Source organism: Canis lupus, chromosome 10 (assembly GCF_011100685.1).
Source record: "Canis lupus familiaris isolate Mischka breed German Shepherd chromosome 10, alternate assembly UU_Cfam_GSD_1.0, whole genome shotgun sequence".
Lineage (NCBI taxonomy): Eukaryota > Metazoa > Chordata > Mammalia > Carnivora > Canidae > Canis > Canis lupus.
Window position 1 is genome coordinate 46,334,183 of NC_049231.1, and position 16,790 is coordinate 46,350,972.

Here is a 16,790-nt window from a genome sequence, read left to right on the forward strand (position 1 = left end):
ATGTCCATGAATAGGAGGATGGATAAATAAACTGTCATATTCCCATAGTGAAGTACTATCAGAAATTAAAAAGAATAAAACACTTAATCCATGAAACAACATGGATGAATTCCTAAAACACTATGCTGAGCCAAAGAAGCCATAGAAAAAGAAAGAACCACATGTCTGATTTCATTTGCATGAAGCTGTAGGAAAAGAAAAACAAATCTACAGTGAAAAACAGCACAACAATGACTGACCCCAGCATTGGGGTCAGTCAAGGGTTGGGGAGATTGAATGAAAAGGGGCATATGGCAGCTCTCTGGGGTGATGGAACTTTCTTCCCATGGTGGTTATATGGGTATCTGTATCTGCCCAAATTCATCAACTTGTATACTTAAAATATGTACATTTTATTGTTTACAAATAAAACCTCAATAAGAAAAATAAAAAGTTGTCAGTAAGACAAAGATGAAAACGCCAAACTTTGGGAAGGTATTTACAATACACCCATCTGACAAAAGATCGTTCCTAGAAAAAGTAATGTACAAGCCAATAAGAAAAAGCCAAGTAGAATAATGGATAAAGATACCAATAGGCTTTTTACAGATGAGAAAAAAACAAATGTTTGTAAACATATGAAAAGATGCCCAACCTCTATTTATAATCAGCACAATGCAAATCAAGATCTTATAAGATACCATCTTACATCCACCATTGGCAAAAATTAAAAAGCTGGGCAACATCAAGTACTGGTGAGAACGCAGAGCAATAGAAATTCTCATATCAAGCTGATGAGAGTGTAATTTGGTATAATTTCTTTTGCTTTGAATTTCTCTTTCACTCCAGGGTATATAATTTAGAGGAAGTCTTGCATTTGAGACTGGGAGACATGTACAAGAATGTTTGTAACACAATTATTATAGTAGGAGAAAAAGATAGTTCCCAAGTATCTACATATACCACATAATTGGTGCTATAATCATAAAGTAGAATACATTCAGAAGTGAAAGTGAACTTCAGCTATATATGCCAACATAAAAAAAACTAATATTGAGCAAAAGATGGAAAACGGATGAGTACAGACTGGAAAGTTCCATTTGTATAAAATGCAAAAAATAGTATGCTGTTTAGGGTTGCATACAGAGGTGGTAAAAATTGAAAAGTAAAGCAAGGGAGTGATTACTGTCACGATCAAGATTGTGGTTATTTCTTGGGTAAATGAGTCTGGGAAGAGCATACAGGAAACTTCTAAGATGCTGACAATCTTCTACTTTTTAATCTGCGTGGTGAGTTCTGGAGTACTCACTTTATTCGTCCTTAAGTTGTATATACACATATATTTTTTGCATATATTTTATAATTTAAAAAGTAGTAGAACATTATGCTAAGTGACAGAAGCCAGACACCAAGGACCACATATTGTGAATCCATGTATATGAAAAAATATCCACAATAGAAAACTCCATAGAAACAGAAGATAGATTAATAAATAGTTGCCTAAAGCTGAGGATGCAGGGGAGAAATAGTGACTTCAAGTGGATATAGTGGGGGTTTTTTTTGAGTGTTAAAAATGTTCTAGAATTGACCATGGTGACGGTTGCCCAATTCTGTGAATACACTAAAAGCTACTGAATTGCACACTTTACATGGATGAATTGTATGAATTGTATGAATTGTATGGCGTGTGAATTATATTTCAAGATATTTCAAGACCTGAGCCAAAATCAAAAGTCAAATAAATGCTCAACCAACTGGGCCACCCAGGCACCCCTAGAATCTGCATTTATAGAAGTTCCCAGGTGATGCTGATGCCAGGCCCGGAACTATGTTTTGAGAAATGCTACTCTATAGAGCCTGGTATGGGTGTTTAATAAGTATATATTGGATTAAGGGATGAATGGATTGGTGGGAGGTTGGTTAAGTGTTTGGGTCAGTAGATGGGTAGGAGTCAAATGGAAGAAAGGGTGGATGAACAGATTAATGGATGGATAGAAGGTGGACAGAGGAGTAACAGAAGATGGTGGCATGGATGAATCAGGGGTGGTTCATAGTAGGGAAAAGATGGTGTTGGGGAAGTTGTAGTGTGGAACGGAGCACAGAGAAGAACTTGAGAGTAAATGCCTACTTTCAACTCTTGTCGTGGGCTCACCACCCACACGAGCTGTGCAATGTTTGGCCGGTGACTTTACCTCCCTGAAGCTCATTTTTCTCATGTGAGGCATGTGGGTTAACAATGCCTTGAATTTCCATGAGCTAATACCCTTAAAAGGCCAAGCACAGAGCATGGCATGCGGCGGATGCTCTCTACTCTTGGGCTGGATCTATTACCATCATATATCACTGGGCTGCACTGTGTGGTTGAGACGAGAGGCTTGTAACTCAGGTCCATCTTGTTTCCATAGTGGCCAATGCTGACCTCGAATTGGATCAGGTCCTTAAAGTCGGGCATCATGGTGCAGGAAAGGAAGATGACGCACAGCCCATACTTCTTGCGGTTCTGATGCCTCTAAAACAATAAACCCCACGTCCCCAGTACATAAACCAAGGGATGAACAAGGATATAGAGACAGGTAGGGAGGCAAAGATGTAGTGCTCTGTTTCTTTCAAAAGCCATCTTTGCTTCTCTTTAGGGTGAGCTGGATCATCTTTGAACCCGTGCCCCCTCAAAGTCCTCCCTTGACTCCTACTCAAAGGCAGTTCTTCCCAGCACCTCTAGCACTTGGTCCCTTCCTCCCAGCCAGCTTCCTGAAAGGGAGGCTTTTCTCCTGGAGGCCCTCCTGGAGTGTCAGGCTGGGCTCTGACTTGGGCTACCTCATCCCTCTCCTTCTTGCCTCAACGCCCTCCCCTGATAAGATGAGAGTGGGCGGGGGTGTGGTGAAGGTGTCACACACACCATCCCTTTGCTCTGGGCCCTTCTCAGCCACCTCCTCCCACCATGCCTCCTATCTGCTGGAGGGCCGCCATCTACCATGTCAGTGGCTCTCATTTCTATGGCCAACCCCTCCCCTCCTTTTTTTTTTTTTTTTAATTTTATTTACTTATTCATCATAGTCACAGACTGAGAGAGAGAGAGGCAGAGACAGAGACACAGGCAGAAGGAGAAGCAGGCTCCATGCAGGGAGACTGAGAGAGAGAGAGGCAGAGACAGAGACACAGGCAGAAGGAGAAGCAGGCTCCATGCAGGGAGCCTGACATGGGATTCGATCCCAGGTCTCCAGGATCACGCCCTGGGCCAAAGGCAGGCACCAAACCGCTGCGCCACCCAGGGATCCCCCCCTCCCCTCCTCTTGCACTGTCCCTGTCTGTTCACTAGCTCAGGTCTGCCCTGTCATAAAAAATAACCTTCCTCTTTCCCTCTGAGCCTTTGTTTAGTTCCCATCGGATTTATGTCTCTTCCCACTTTGCAGCCAAGTTTCTATGCACTTGCCTCTATGCAGTCTGCAACTTCTCCATCACATCTGGCAACTCTCCCCTTTGGGGGCTGCCTCAATGCTCCTCTTTGCAGACTCCTCCCGGTCTCTTCCACAAGCCCCTCCTCCTCTACCTGCCTTTGGTGTGGCACCCTTTCACCTGCCTCCTCCCAGACACTTCCTCCACAATCCCATGGTCAGATTCTGGTGTGCTAACAGCCTTGAGTACTGGTCTGCATGGATGTCTCACAAGCATATGTCAAAGGTGGGATTCATCATCCCCCCTCCTTTGGGGAGCATGGATGCCACTCCTGGCCACCTTGCCACCTGAGGCAGAAGATGGGCATCAGCTTAGGGGAGTTAGCCTCATTTCTCTTGTCTTTTTTTTTTTTTTAAGATTTATTTATTTATTTGAGCGTGCGCGCGCGAGGGGGAGAGAGGGGGAGAGAGAGAGAGAGAGAGAGAGAGAGAGAGAGCGCGAGCAGAGCAGAGGGAGGGGCAGAGAGGGAGAAGCAGATTCCCCTGCTGAGCAGGGAACCCAACGCAGGGCTCAATCCCAGGACCCTGGGATCATGACCTGAGCCGAAGGCAGACGCTTAACAGACTGAGTGATCCAGGTGCCCCCCATTTCTTATGTCTTGTTGGTCTGTGGCTCTGTATTGTTTCCAAAGGGTCTCTGGAACCCGCTCCCTCCTCTCTGGCTCTCCTTCCTTGTGACTGTATTCCCATTTAAAAAATAAGTGGAAAAAAAAAGAAAATAAAAAAATATATAAAAAAATAAAAAATAAGTGGGTGGCTATTCTTAACACTGCTCCTCCTGCCCCTTCCTGCATCAGTGGTCTTCCCCAGCCTTCAGGAAGAAGAAAAACTCCTTAGAAGATCATTTCTCGGGGAGCCCGGGTGGCTCAGAGGTTTGGCGCCTGCCTTCAGCCCAGGGCATTATCCTGGAGACCCAGGATCGAGTCCCACATCCGGCTCCATGTATGGAGCCTGCTTCTCCCTCTGTGTCTCTGTCTCATGAATAAATAAATAAAATCTTAAAAAAAAAAAAAAAAGATCACTTCTCCTTAACTAGATCACATATTTCTTAAACCAAAACCTTATCTTAAACCAAAACCTTATCTGACCACCTGGGATCTGGCACAGCATGAAGTCCTCAGAGGGGCTTAGTAAAGACTCAGGTGGACTGACCAAACATCCTCAGGCACCCATCAACTCATTCGGGTTGAGGCTGAGGCCTCCGCCATGTGAGAAACAGGCCGCGCAGTAGATCTGGGGTGGGCAGGGGGACTCTTCCTTCCTGGGTTACCTGTTTCCAGTAGTTACCTCTACACTCGTCACTTGAGAGGAGAGATCCCTCTTAAACTCTTGATGGGACGAGACATGGGTGAACAACTCGAGGAAGACTCGGCCTCGATACGCTAAACCATCCTTAACGGAGCTGGAAATATTCTAGGGTAAGAGGGAGGAAATCGGTGAGAAAAGGAATGAGGGAAAAAGAGAAGATAAATCTCCCCTGACACCTCTGCAGCAGAGAGCGTTGTCTAGTAACTTGCTGCCCAGGGCTGACCACAATCCTGGGGCGCAATTCCAGACGCCCCACACATGGCTGTGCCCAGAAACCTCTGGGGCTTGACCCCTCTTCTCTACCCCGAGGCCTGCTCCTCTTCGCGCGTTCTACCCACCTGTCGACTCAAAGTACCTGATCCCCGCAAACTAACGCTTTCTGCTTGGAGCAGGCTGTGATGAGGCCCGTGTTTGCGCTCCCAGCCTGGCCAATCAGGGCACGCCCTGCCCCCCTGGCAACCGTGATTGGCCCAAGGGGAGCACACATGGCCTACGGCGGCCAATTAGAATCCCCGCCGGCTCTTCCCTCGCCTGGTGGTCGCCTCCGCAGGGAGGCCGGCCCGGGTAGGAAAGAAGCCCAGGCTGTGGAGCCCCAGAGCTGAGAGACGGAGTCAATGAGCCTCTTAATGGCACTGAGGTCCTTTTTTTGTTTTTTGTTTTAGATGTTATGTATTTATTCCTGAGAGACACAGAGAGAGAGAGACATAGGCAGAGGGAGAAGCAGGCTCCCTGCGAGACTCGAACCCAGGACCCCCATCACAACCTGAGCCCAGGGCAGATGCTCAGCCACTGAGCCGCCCAGGTGCCCCGCATTGAGGTCTTGGTGCCTGCACTCATGCTCACTCAGAGTTCTTCCCAACCCTGTTCCAATCTTTTAAGCCAATTAGAGTTGGCCTCCTGGCATTTATCATCAGTCTATTTAACAGCCTGATACGTTCCACATGTACCTACGTTGTTTTTGTCCCGTAGGTCCTTGTCCTTTCCACCTGCTGGAAATCTTCCCTGTCATTTCATCTCAATGCCTCTTCCTCAGAGAATGCCCGGAGAATGCTCTCCATCTGTTTCTCTCTCCCGCCACAAGACACGTCCCATATACGCACAACCATCTACACACGGGTTACGTGTCCTCTACCAGCGTGGTGGACGGAGACCAGGGCCGGGCCCTCCCCCTGGTACCTCCCGGGCCCCAGCGCCTTCCATATGCTGGTTTTACCCTCACTGTTCCCTAGAGCTGCATGAGAAGCTTACAGTGCCTTCTTCCTGGATCCTGAAAGGAGCCTTTTTACCCCCATGTAGAATCAGGAAGCTGGGTCCAAAAGAAGGTAGGAAGCCGGAGTAAGGTCCTGCAAGAAGAGAGGGTGAGGCCGGCAGGGGCCAGGTGGGAGAGGGGCAGGAGGCAGGGCCTGGGGTGGGAGGTCGGGGGTGTGGGGTGGTGGTGAGAGGGGGATTGCTTGCCTTCTATCTCTGCTCCGGTGGATGAGATCTGGTTGAGGAACAGGCTGACAGTCCCAATCTCATCCCGGCAACTGTTTTTGGGGCTGGAGAGAAACATTCTGCAGCTCTGAATGGCCCAGCTCTGATTTTCTCCTCCCCTGAATGTTTTTCAGCCTCCACCCCTGGCTCACCAGTCCAAGATTCTGAACTTGATGTAGCTGGAGAGGCAGGGCAGCTGCAAGGGGAAAGCAGAGCTACTGTGGGTGCATGCTCGGAGGGTCTGGTCCTCACGGAGACTTAGTGCAGCTGGGAAGTGCTGGGTCTGGGTCCAAGGCCTGGCTCAGTCACCAGTAAGCCCAGTCACCATGGCCAAGATGGGAGCTATTGGCTTGTGGCTGTGGGCCTGCCCGCTTGCATGGGCCCCTGGGAAGGCCCTGGGAGAGGCCTAGGACTTTGTCCCCTGGTCGCTTTGTATTCTTATTCTTAAAATGGTCCCCTAATTGCATGAGCTTCAAGATGGAGACTTGGGTACATTCTGACAATGGGTTTGATGACTGCAGTCCTCCCATAACCCTTCACGGTCTGAACACATGTTCACCAACCATCTTGCACAGAGGTTGTGGCCTAAAATGTCTTCTACATGGTTAGCAGTTAAATTTTAAACAGCAGGATATCTGTCTCCCCCAAGAGTAAATAATAGTAGATGCTGTTGTGGGAAGGGTTTCCATCATCTCCTGGCCTGTGCTGAATGATCTTCATGATCACATGAGTGACTTCTCCCAAAACCCCACAAACCAGGTACTGTTATTCCCATTTCTAGACAGGAAAACTGAGGCATAGAGAAACTGAGTTCTTGAAGTTCTCATGTTATATGCAGGGGCTGGAGCAGGTTTAGATCTCCTAATGACTCTGCCACAACCCAGTGAGGGGTGTGTTGGTCCCTATTTATAGGTGGGGAGCGAGGCCCAGAGAGGCAGAGGGACTTGCTTCACACAGTAAGAGGTGCAGTCAGGATTGGAACCCAAGCTTTTGATTCTTATCTCCACTCTGCCACAGGGTCCCCTCAATTATGAAAACAAAAACCAATCCATGTATAAAACAAGCTGCTGGTGTTGAGGCCTGAGTGGCACCCAAATCCTCTCAGTTGGGGCCTCTTCCCCTCATAGCACTTCCTGAGTCATGGCTAGTCCTTCCCATTCTCCATTCCATTTGGCCATTCTCCCCTTGCCAGGGAGCTGGGGGCCAGAGCAGAATAGGGAAAGGGCTTTCTAGTTGAGCAAGTGATTAAGAAGAAATGAGACAAGATCCCCTAGAAGTGGAAAGATGGGCACTGTAAAGCATCCAGGTCTTCCAATATTATAAAACCTCCAAATTTGAATTCATGGCTAAACCATATTTTCATCCATCCTATTGAGAATTCTCTTCCCCTTTCCCAATTCCTGGTCTTAACTGCCCTCCTGTCTTGGAGCAGTAAACTGTAAACTGGCAAACACCCATGTTCAGCAGAGCTTCCTCTTCAGGCTGCCTTGCTGGGCCCTGATGGGCTGGTGATGCTACTGCCTCTGTGGTCATCCTGCCATTCAGAGTGAGGGTCACATCTGTCTGCTACATTTCCACAGGGCTAGTGACAATCAGGCCTGCATCCAAATGGTTCTAGCCTTAGGAGACTATGTTATGTGGGAAATGGGTGAGGGTCCAAGGAGTGTTTGGACATCTTTAAACGTTGGAAGGCCCCTTTCAAAGATGAAAGAGGGCCCAGCTTGTGCCCCTGTTTTCTGAGCCTAGAGGCAGCTGAACATGATGGAAGACTTCCAAGGCTCTGAGCCTCCACAAGAGTATCTGAGGATCTCGGCCATGAGCTGCATCACAGCCAGAGACAAGTGGAAGGGATCAAAGGTGGAGGATAAATTAGACTCCCTTTAAAATCTCTTCCTACTTTAAGAGTCTACAAAATCACCCAGGAAAGTGGAAATTATGAAGAATGGTTTAAGATGATGCCTCAGGCAGCGTGGGTGGCTCAGTGGTTTAAGCGCCTGCCTTCCGCCCAGGGCAGGATCTTGGAGTCCCAGGATCGAGTCCCACATCAGTCAGACTCCCTGCATGGAGCCTGCTCCTCCTCTGCCTGTGTCTCTGCCTCTCTCTCTCTCTCTCTCTGAGTGTGTCTATCATGAATAAATAAATAAAATCTTCTAAAAAGAAAAAAAGATAATGCCTCACCAGGAGGCAGGCTTTGGGAAGCTTCTAGGAGAAGCAAGGAAGGACAGCCCAGGTGGCTCAGCGGTTTAGCGCCGCCTTCAGCCCAGGGCGTGACCCCGGGATCCCAGGATGGAGTCCCACGTAAGACTCCCTGCATGGAGCCTGCTTCTCCCTCTGCCTGTGTCTCTGCCTCTCTCTCTCTCTCTCTCTCTCTCTCTGTCTTTCATGATTAAATAAATAAAATCTTAAAAAAAAAAAAAAAAAAGGAGCAAGGAAGTGGGTCCCAGGAGGGTAGAAGGGAGCTCATGAACCGATTTTAAGTCACATAGATGTAAGGTATAAGAAAAGTGAAATGCTCTCTGTGTAGCCAAATAGAAGCCACACAAAGTTCTATGCACTCATACTTAATGACAGTGCTCAAGCTATCTCTCAGAATTGTGTACTGTCATTCTACATGCAGTTCTCAGAAGTCTGGCATGGAGTCAAAAGGCAATCAAGGTTCTCCCAGGGCTTTAAGAGAACTGATGGGTAACTGAGGACTGAAAAGCTATAAAAATCAGAATACAGAATCCCACAGAGAAGAGCACCTTGGAGCCATTTAATGCAGGAACAACTAGCCTATACTACATGTAGCCCATATACTATGTTCCCACAGTACCTCTAGGCCATTAACAAAGAGCTATAATTATCTTCAGGGCACTTTGCCTAGAAGATAAAATGCATAATACAATTTAGATTTTAAGTGATTTTTTGGGTTTTGTTTTGTAATGTAGGTGAAAGGCCATATTTAAGTTTTCTGGAAAGTTCAGTTGCACGGCCCACTCATTTGTTAGTACTAGACAAATAAAGTAAGTTTTCTATAATATGTCCTGGGCTTTCTCATGTTTCCCATCAGGCAGGTCCCACCCCCACCCCCACCCCCATTCTCACCCCATGCTTCTTGACCCTTACCTTCCATCTATACCCCTACCCACTCAAACTTGCCTTCCGTTTGTGGAGCAGGAGGAGGGGAGTGGTCAAGATGGAACAGCTTGGGGGGCCTGAGTGGTTCAGTCAGCATCTGACTCTTGATTGCAGCTTGGGTCATGATCTCAGGGTTGTAAGAATAAGCCCTGTGTTGGGCTCTGGGCTCCACACTGAGTGTGGAGCCTGCTTGGGATTTTCTTTCTCCCTCTGCCTGGTCCCCTCTGCTCTCTCTCTCTCTCTCTCTCTCTCTCAAAAAAAAAAAAAAAAAAAAAAAAAAAGATGGAACAGCAATACCTGAATTTGGAAGGTCAGGATCTGGTTCCATATTGGGTTCTCGGTTTGGCTCAGCACATTTGTCTTGAGCTAGGAACATAGCAAAGCAGTGTCAGTGCCAGCCTGTCCTGCCCTCCCTCCACTGATCTCACCTTCCAGCTTTTTCAGCCCAGCCCACAGATGGACACTGTCCCTGGCATAGGGCTGATCATGGGAATGGTCTAACGACATTTTGATAACTCCTCAACTATAACTTCAGTCCTTTATATATCTGCCCAGATCGATTCCCTATTATTTATCTTTAAATCATCTTTAAATTGACTTTGTTTTTAAATAGTCATGGAGTTACTAACTTTATTATATGAGTGCATACACATAGATTTTGTTAAACACTATGATCCCAATAGAAAAGTGAGCGAAAACCATGGTGACTATGGTAGTACATAATGGCATACCCTTTTCCAAAGCATTACTTGACTTCATTTTTATTTTTATTTTTTATTTTTTTTTAATTTTTTTATTTATTTATGATAGTCACACAGAGGGAGAGAGGCAGAGACACAGGCAGAGGGAGAAGCAGGCCCCATGCACCGGGAGCCTGACATGGGACTCGATCCTGGGTCTCCAGGATCACGCCCTGGGCCAAAGGCAGGCGCCAAACCGCTGCGCCACCCAGGGATCCCTTGACTTCATTTTTAAACCTGGCTCTATTCTAGGCAATCATGTCAGTGAAATCAAGATTGGTTGGACTGGTTAAACTTTTTAAATACATACTAAGAAAACCACAGAGATATTAAAATCTTTGAAAATTGTGTGCCACCTATCACCTGAGAACATCTCACGTAAATTTGGAGCGCTCAAACCACATTCAGTGTGGTGGTTTTAAAATATGTACACAAATCCTTTGGTACACCCCTTCCTTTGAAAGGTAGACACTCATCTCCCTCCCTTTATGTATGTGCTGGATTTAATGATACTTCTAGTAGGTAGAACATGTTAGAAATGATGGTTTATGAATTCGAGACAAACCTACTTAACTTTAACTCAGCATTCCCCAAATTTGAACATAGGATCCTTTTGGGGTTTTTTGCACATAACATCCATTAGCACACTTTGGAAAAATGCTGCTCTCTATTCACAGAGAATCATGGAATGTCAGCCAGTCTCTTGCCCAAGAGCCTTCAATTTATAGATGAAGAAACCCAGGCCCGAAGAAGACAGGGACAGTTTCAGTGTTGTGTATGGGCATGTGTTTCATTCACTCATTTGTGCCCTTCGTGTACCTTAGGCTTTCAATGGGCATCTCCTCCATGAAGGGCACTGTTCACAGCTCTGGGAGACAGGGTGACTAAGCCATGGCCTCTGCTTTCACAGAGTTCCTGGCCCAGTGGGGTCACAGCCCACTGATGGAGGAACTGAGATCCAAATCCTGGGGTCCTGCCCACCAACTCCGTCTTTCCCCACACACTACCTAGGTGACAGTTTCCCCAAACATTAGACTCTTTCCACACTTACCTTTTCCCCAATTAGTTCCACTTCCAACATAGGACTTACTAAGTGATGTTTCTCTGTGAACAAGAAGTTACAAGATTTTTGAGATGGGTGCATTTTTTTTTTTTAAGGGGAGGAAATGGAGAGGTGACCGAACAACTTATAATCCTTGCCATCACGTGGTGTGGTGCCCCCTGTGCAGATCACGCTCATTGCCACTCTACCTCTATGTGCTGTGATGTGTCATGGCATATAATGGCAGCCAGGGTGGGCACTGGCATAGAGAACTGTGGGTCTGCATCTGGGTATAACAGACAGGTCGGGGGATATGACCCATCTTAAGGAGTATCTATGAGGTCTTCATGAGACAAGTATTGGTGGGTTTTGGTCTTGTCCTATCCCCCCACCCCAAATCTTAGGTTAGCATCCAAATGGAATAGGGAAGCCCCATGAGAATCCAGGATGCCACTGTGTAGGGAACCTCAGGGTCGACTCCCACCCTGCCACCCTGACTCTACTCAGATGAAGATCCTCTGCGCAGTAGATGAAGAACTGTAAGTAGGCCATGTTGATCGGGACCACCGTTGACTTGAAGATCTTAGTAGTGGTGTCATCAGCCGCATAGGGTGGCTTTTGATCTACCTGCAGAGACCAGAGACCTGACAGGGTAGAGTCATACGATGGTCATGACCATGGCCACCAGCTTTGGCTTCCCTGACCTTCCACTCCATATGGGGGAGGGATAGACAATGCTCAAGTGACACAGCAGGCAAATAAAAGCATGTGAAGATCAGTGGCCACTCTGGGGGCCTTGGGGTGCCCTATGGAAGCAGCCACAGTAGAGAATGCTGCTGGGGCGTGGGGGGCAGCCTCACCAGAGCCTGGTCTCCCACACCGAGGACACAGATGGTGACTTTCAGGTAGCCTCTCACACCATTGTTGGGTTCATTCGGCTGGCAGAGGCCTAACCATTTCCTCATGAGTGTGTGACCTGAAGGGGCAGAGGGCCCATGGGAGACCAGCCTCTAGTCTCCATTCTTCTTCCCTGAAACCAGTCTTTGTTTCTGTGGGAGAGGGGTGTGGAAATATGTCTCATATATTCTGGTTCCCATACAGGAGCAGAGGAAAATGGGAGTTACTCCTATCAGTAAGTAAAGCTAGTGCACTCACCAGGCTGCCAGCCACTGCCTTTAGGAAATAGAGACTCCCTCTTCCCCATCCTTGGGAACTTACAGTTGTTGTTACTACCCTGGTATGAGAGATGCAAGCATTTTCCCCAACACTAAGTTCCAGCTTTAACCTGGTATGTATGTTATGGCCAGGTTGTACATTATGGTTACAGTGAAGACCTCTACTCAAATGTCAGTCTCCTAATACAGGCCTCAAAAAATAGAAATTCAACCCGAGGCTGCCATAAAAGGTTAGCATTTGACACAATGGGATGCCTTGAGTTTTGAAGAGAAAGATATTATCATTATAAATATTATTAAATACAGAAAATAGTTCATGCCTCTAATAGTCTTCCCTCATGCTGAACATACAGGGATTTTGAAATGTTTGGACAACTGGCCTGCTTTTTCTCTGAAGGCACATGTATTTGCAACAACTGATACCCACCTGGAGAATGGTAGATAAACCCAATATCTGTCTGAAAACATAAGAGTAGAGCAAGGATTAGTTAGAGTCTCTGGCCAACATTTGCAATACCAACAAACAATAGTACTGTACTGAAGTATTAGCCACCAGTGCTTGGATTGAAAGGATTCTCAATCACCACACAGCACTACCTGGCTAACACAAGGTTGACTCTTTCCTGTTCCTGGATTGGGAGTGTCTCTCCTATCCTAGGGAAGAGGTTGATCAAGTGAGGAGCTGGCAAAGAGACTATGAGCTTTCCTTTCCCCCTGGGAGAAGGTTTCTGACTGAGGCCTGAGGGATGTGGTATAGGACTGAAGGTGGCATGGGACAAGGCACTGCGGAATATTCAGGTCTTCCTTGTAGCCCACATCTGAAGGTTCCATAGAGCAGCCCCCAAATTCTGCGTGTTAGGGCTGCTTTAAAACTCAGTCATCCCAGGGCACCTAGGTAGTTCAATGGCTGAGCATCTGCCTTTGGCTCAGGTCATGATCTCGGGGTCCTGGGATCGAGTCCTGCATCAGGCTCCCTCTGGGGAGCCTGCTTCTCCCTCTGCCTATGTCTCTGCCTCTCTGTGTCTCTCATGAATAAATAAATAAAATCTTAAGGAAAAAAAACTTCAGTCATCCCTTTGGGTTAGGTAGGCAAAGATTTCTTAGCTACAGCCATGGAAGCATAATGTATAAAAGAAAAGTTTGATGAAGTGGACTCCCTTGAAATGTAAAATTTCTGCTCTTTGAAGGACATTCAAGAAAACTGAAAGATCATATACTGGGAAAAAATATTTCCAAGTTGTATATCTGATACAAGGATTTGTATCCCGAATATATAAGAAAATCTCAAAACTCTGTAGTAAAAAAATGACCCATTGAAAAGGAGCAAAAGATTTGAAGATTCATCTATTTTACTTTTAGAGACACAGAGAGAGTGAGAGAGAGAGAGAAAGGGGAAGGGCAGAGGGAAAGAATCTTTCAAGCAGACTCCCCACTGGGCAAGGAGCTTGATGCAGGGCTCAATCCCACGACCCATGAGATCATGTCCTGAGACCAAAGAGTCAGATGCTTAACTGACTGAGCTACTCAGGTGCCTCAGATGAACAAAAGATTTGAACAGACACTTCAACAAGGAAAATATATAGATGACAAATAAACACATGAAAAGATGCTCAATATCATTAGTCGTCAGGAATGGGTAAATTAAAATCACAGCGAGATAGCTCTATAGATAATTAGAGGGGCTAAAGTAAAAACGATGGACTACATGAAGTGTTGATGAGAATGGGGGGGCAACTGGCACTCTGCTGGTGAGAATATAACATGGTAAAAAGCCTGTTTGGAATTGTTGGGGGGAAAAACAGGAATTTTCTCTAAAAGTTAAATATATACCTACCATATGAGCTACTCAATCTACTTCTACATATTTACCCAAGAGAAATTAGATTAAGAGTCATACATCACCATTACAGCAGGTTTACTGTAACAGCCCAAAACTGAAAATGATCTAATGTCCATCAAAAGATGAGTGATACAAAGACGTATCACAAATCGTGATACATCTATGAATGGAATACTACTCAGCAATGAAAAGGAATGAATTACTGACACATGCAACAGACAAGGATGAATCTCAAAATAATTATGTGGAGTAAAAGAAGCCAAACAAAAAAGGGAATGTGCTGTATTATTCCATTGACATAAAATTTTAGAAAATGCAAACCAAGCTATAGTTATAGAAAGCAGACTGGTGGTTGCCTGGGGCTGGGAAGGAGTGGGGTGGGGGTGAGAGGGAAGATTAACAAAGGGGTACAAGGAAATCTTTTGAGGTGATAGATATGTTTGTTATCTTGATTGTGATGATGGCTTCACAGGAATACACATATTTTTAAAGGACTGTATGTCAATAAAGCTGGAAAAGAACCAAACCAAACCAAACCCAGGCCCCCATAATGAAGCAACAGATCCAGGCAGTGATCATCAATGGCTATTGACAACATAGAAAGAGAGACCAACAGATGTTCTGTGCCCCCTGCCAAAGTCATTTTGCCAAATAATGGACCCAAAATCTAGCAAGCCTCTAGATCACAAACAGCTGGGCAGAAGGACATGTGGAATGATCCTCTGGAGATGCAGTCAGCAAAATCCAGATTGGAGAAAAACTCTACAGGACAAACTATCTGGTTTCTTTAACAAATTACCTGGGGGGTGGGGGTAGGGGATAGGGCAGGACCAGCAGAATCCGAGAGACCTAAAAATATGTTTTAACCAGCTATAATGTATGCTCCTGGTTTGCATCCTATTTTGAACAAACCATGAAAGGAATTCATAAGATGATTAGGGGAATTTGAACACTGGCTAATATTTAATACATCAATTATAAAGGTTTTAGAATGTGAGTGATAATTATACTTGGTTATGCTTAATAAAATATTTCTGTTTTAGAAATACATACTGAAATATTTAAAAATAAAATGATATGGTGGCCGAGGTTGGGTTCAAAATAACCCAGTGGGTATGGGAAGTGGGCCAGGTGTAGAGAAAACACCACTGGCAATTAGTGAAGTTGAGTGATCAGTATGTGGGAACTCAGGATACTATTCTGCTTTTGTGTATGTTTGAAATTTTCCAAAGAAATATATTTTTTTAAAGGGTCACTTTTTCTCTCATGTCTATAACTCACTTGTTTTAAGATTTTATTTATTTGAGAAAGAGAGAGAGAGAATGGGGGGAGAGGCAGAAGGAGAAGGAGAGAATCTCAAGCAGACTCCCTGCTGAGCATGGAGCCCAATGCAGGGCTCAATCTTATGACCCTGAGACCATGATCTGAACCAAAAATTAAGAGTCAGACGCTCAACCGACTGAGCCACCCAGGCACCCCTCATGCTTATAACTTATTTAACGGTTCATACCATTGGTCATTGTCTGGCTATTGTAGTCTTTTTTGAAAGCACAATATTTTTTACCTCCTGCCACCTAACCTCTCTGGAATCTCTCAATCTCTAAGCCTATGATGATTTTTAAAAGAATATTTTATTTATTTGAGAGAGAGAGAGAGAGCACAAGCACAAGAGCAAGAGAGAAAGAACATGAACATAGAGGAAGAGGGAGAAGCAGACTCCCTGATGAGCAGAGAGCCCCATGTGGGGCTCAATCCCAGGACCCTGAGATTATGACCTTAGCCAAAGGTAGATGCTTAACTGACTGAGCTACCCAGGTGCCCAGCCTATTTGCTTCTTTAAGGGACAGGTCATGACTCTTCATGTGCTTATTAAAGTCATGAGAAAGAAACCTTACTCTGATTTGTCTTAAATGTGCCTTTCCCAAGATGGAAGCCTTTTCTAGAGGCTGCCAAATTTAGCAAATTAAAATATAGATGCCAATTTAAGTTAGAACTGCTGATAAATGATGACTTCATTTTTAGTATACATACGTCCCCTGAAATATTTTGTGAGGATCCATGCAATATTTCAGGCATTTTTATTTTTATTTTTTAAATTTTTATATTTTTAAAGATTTTATTTATTTATTCATGATAGACACACACACACACACACACACACACACACACACACACACACAGGCAGGCTCCATGCAGGGAGCCTGATGTGGGACTTTATCCCGGGACTCCAGGATCACGCCCTGGGGCGAAGGCATGCGCCAAATCGCTGAGCCACCCAGGGATCCCACATTTTTATATTTAAAGAGTATCTGTTGTTTAAGCTTTAAATGTAATGAGGCATCCTGTATTTAATCTGGCAACCCTACCTTCTCCCAATCTTCCTGGATTTGGAGGATCTTTTTTAGCCCTTCATGACTATGTCACCTTTCCTCATCTCTCAGCCTGTGTCTTTCCAAAGCAAACCTTTTTACTCTGTTCTCATAGGTGGCAATTTTCTCTGTGTTTCTCTGCCTTTTTGGATCTTCTGCTTCCATTCCCTCGAGGCAGAGATTTGGAGTGTGTCCATAATTATTATAAGTGTGGGGAATTGGGGATCCCTGGGTGGCTCAGTGGTTTGGTGCCCGCCTTTGGCCCGGGGCGTGATCCTGGAGACCTGGGATC

General features: G+C 45.5%; 1 protein-coding gene across 20 annotated transcripts in view; it reads right to left on the reverse strand.

Moving 5' to 3' along the window:
* FER1L5 (fer-1 like family member 5) overlaps positions 1-16,790 on the reverse strand; it is a 58,685-nt gene that overhangs the window by 29,898 nt on the left and 11,997 nt on the right. For 18 of the 20 annotated variants that reach the window (XR_005365796.1, XR_005365797.1, XM_038551118.1 and 15 more), the window contains exons 10-19: positions 12,717-12,747; positions 11,975-12,090; positions 11,618-11,741; positions 11,124-11,176; positions 9,630-9,698; positions 6,365-6,408; positions 6,195-6,277; positions 5,988-6,082; positions 4,719-4,844; positions 2,311-2,488 (exon numbers count right to left, since the gene is read on the reverse strand). Coding sequence is in view for 18 of the 20 variants with exons in the window: in XM_038551118.1 (XP_038407046.1) it covers positions 2,311-2,488; positions 4,719-4,844; positions 5,988-6,082; positions 6,195-6,277; positions 6,365-6,408; positions 9,630-9,698; positions 11,124-11,176; positions 11,618-11,741; positions 11,975-12,090; positions 12,717-12,747 (919 nt within the window). In the remaining 2 variants the exon portion in view is untranslated. The remainder of the gene's footprint in view (positions 1-2,310; positions 2,489-4,718; positions 4,845-5,987; positions 6,083-6,194; positions 6,278-6,364; positions 6,409-9,629; positions 9,699-11,123; positions 11,177-11,617; positions 11,742-11,974; positions 12,091-12,716; positions 12,748-16,790) is intronic. The other 2 variants (XM_038551124.1, XM_038551123.1) reach the window with 2 other exon arrangements.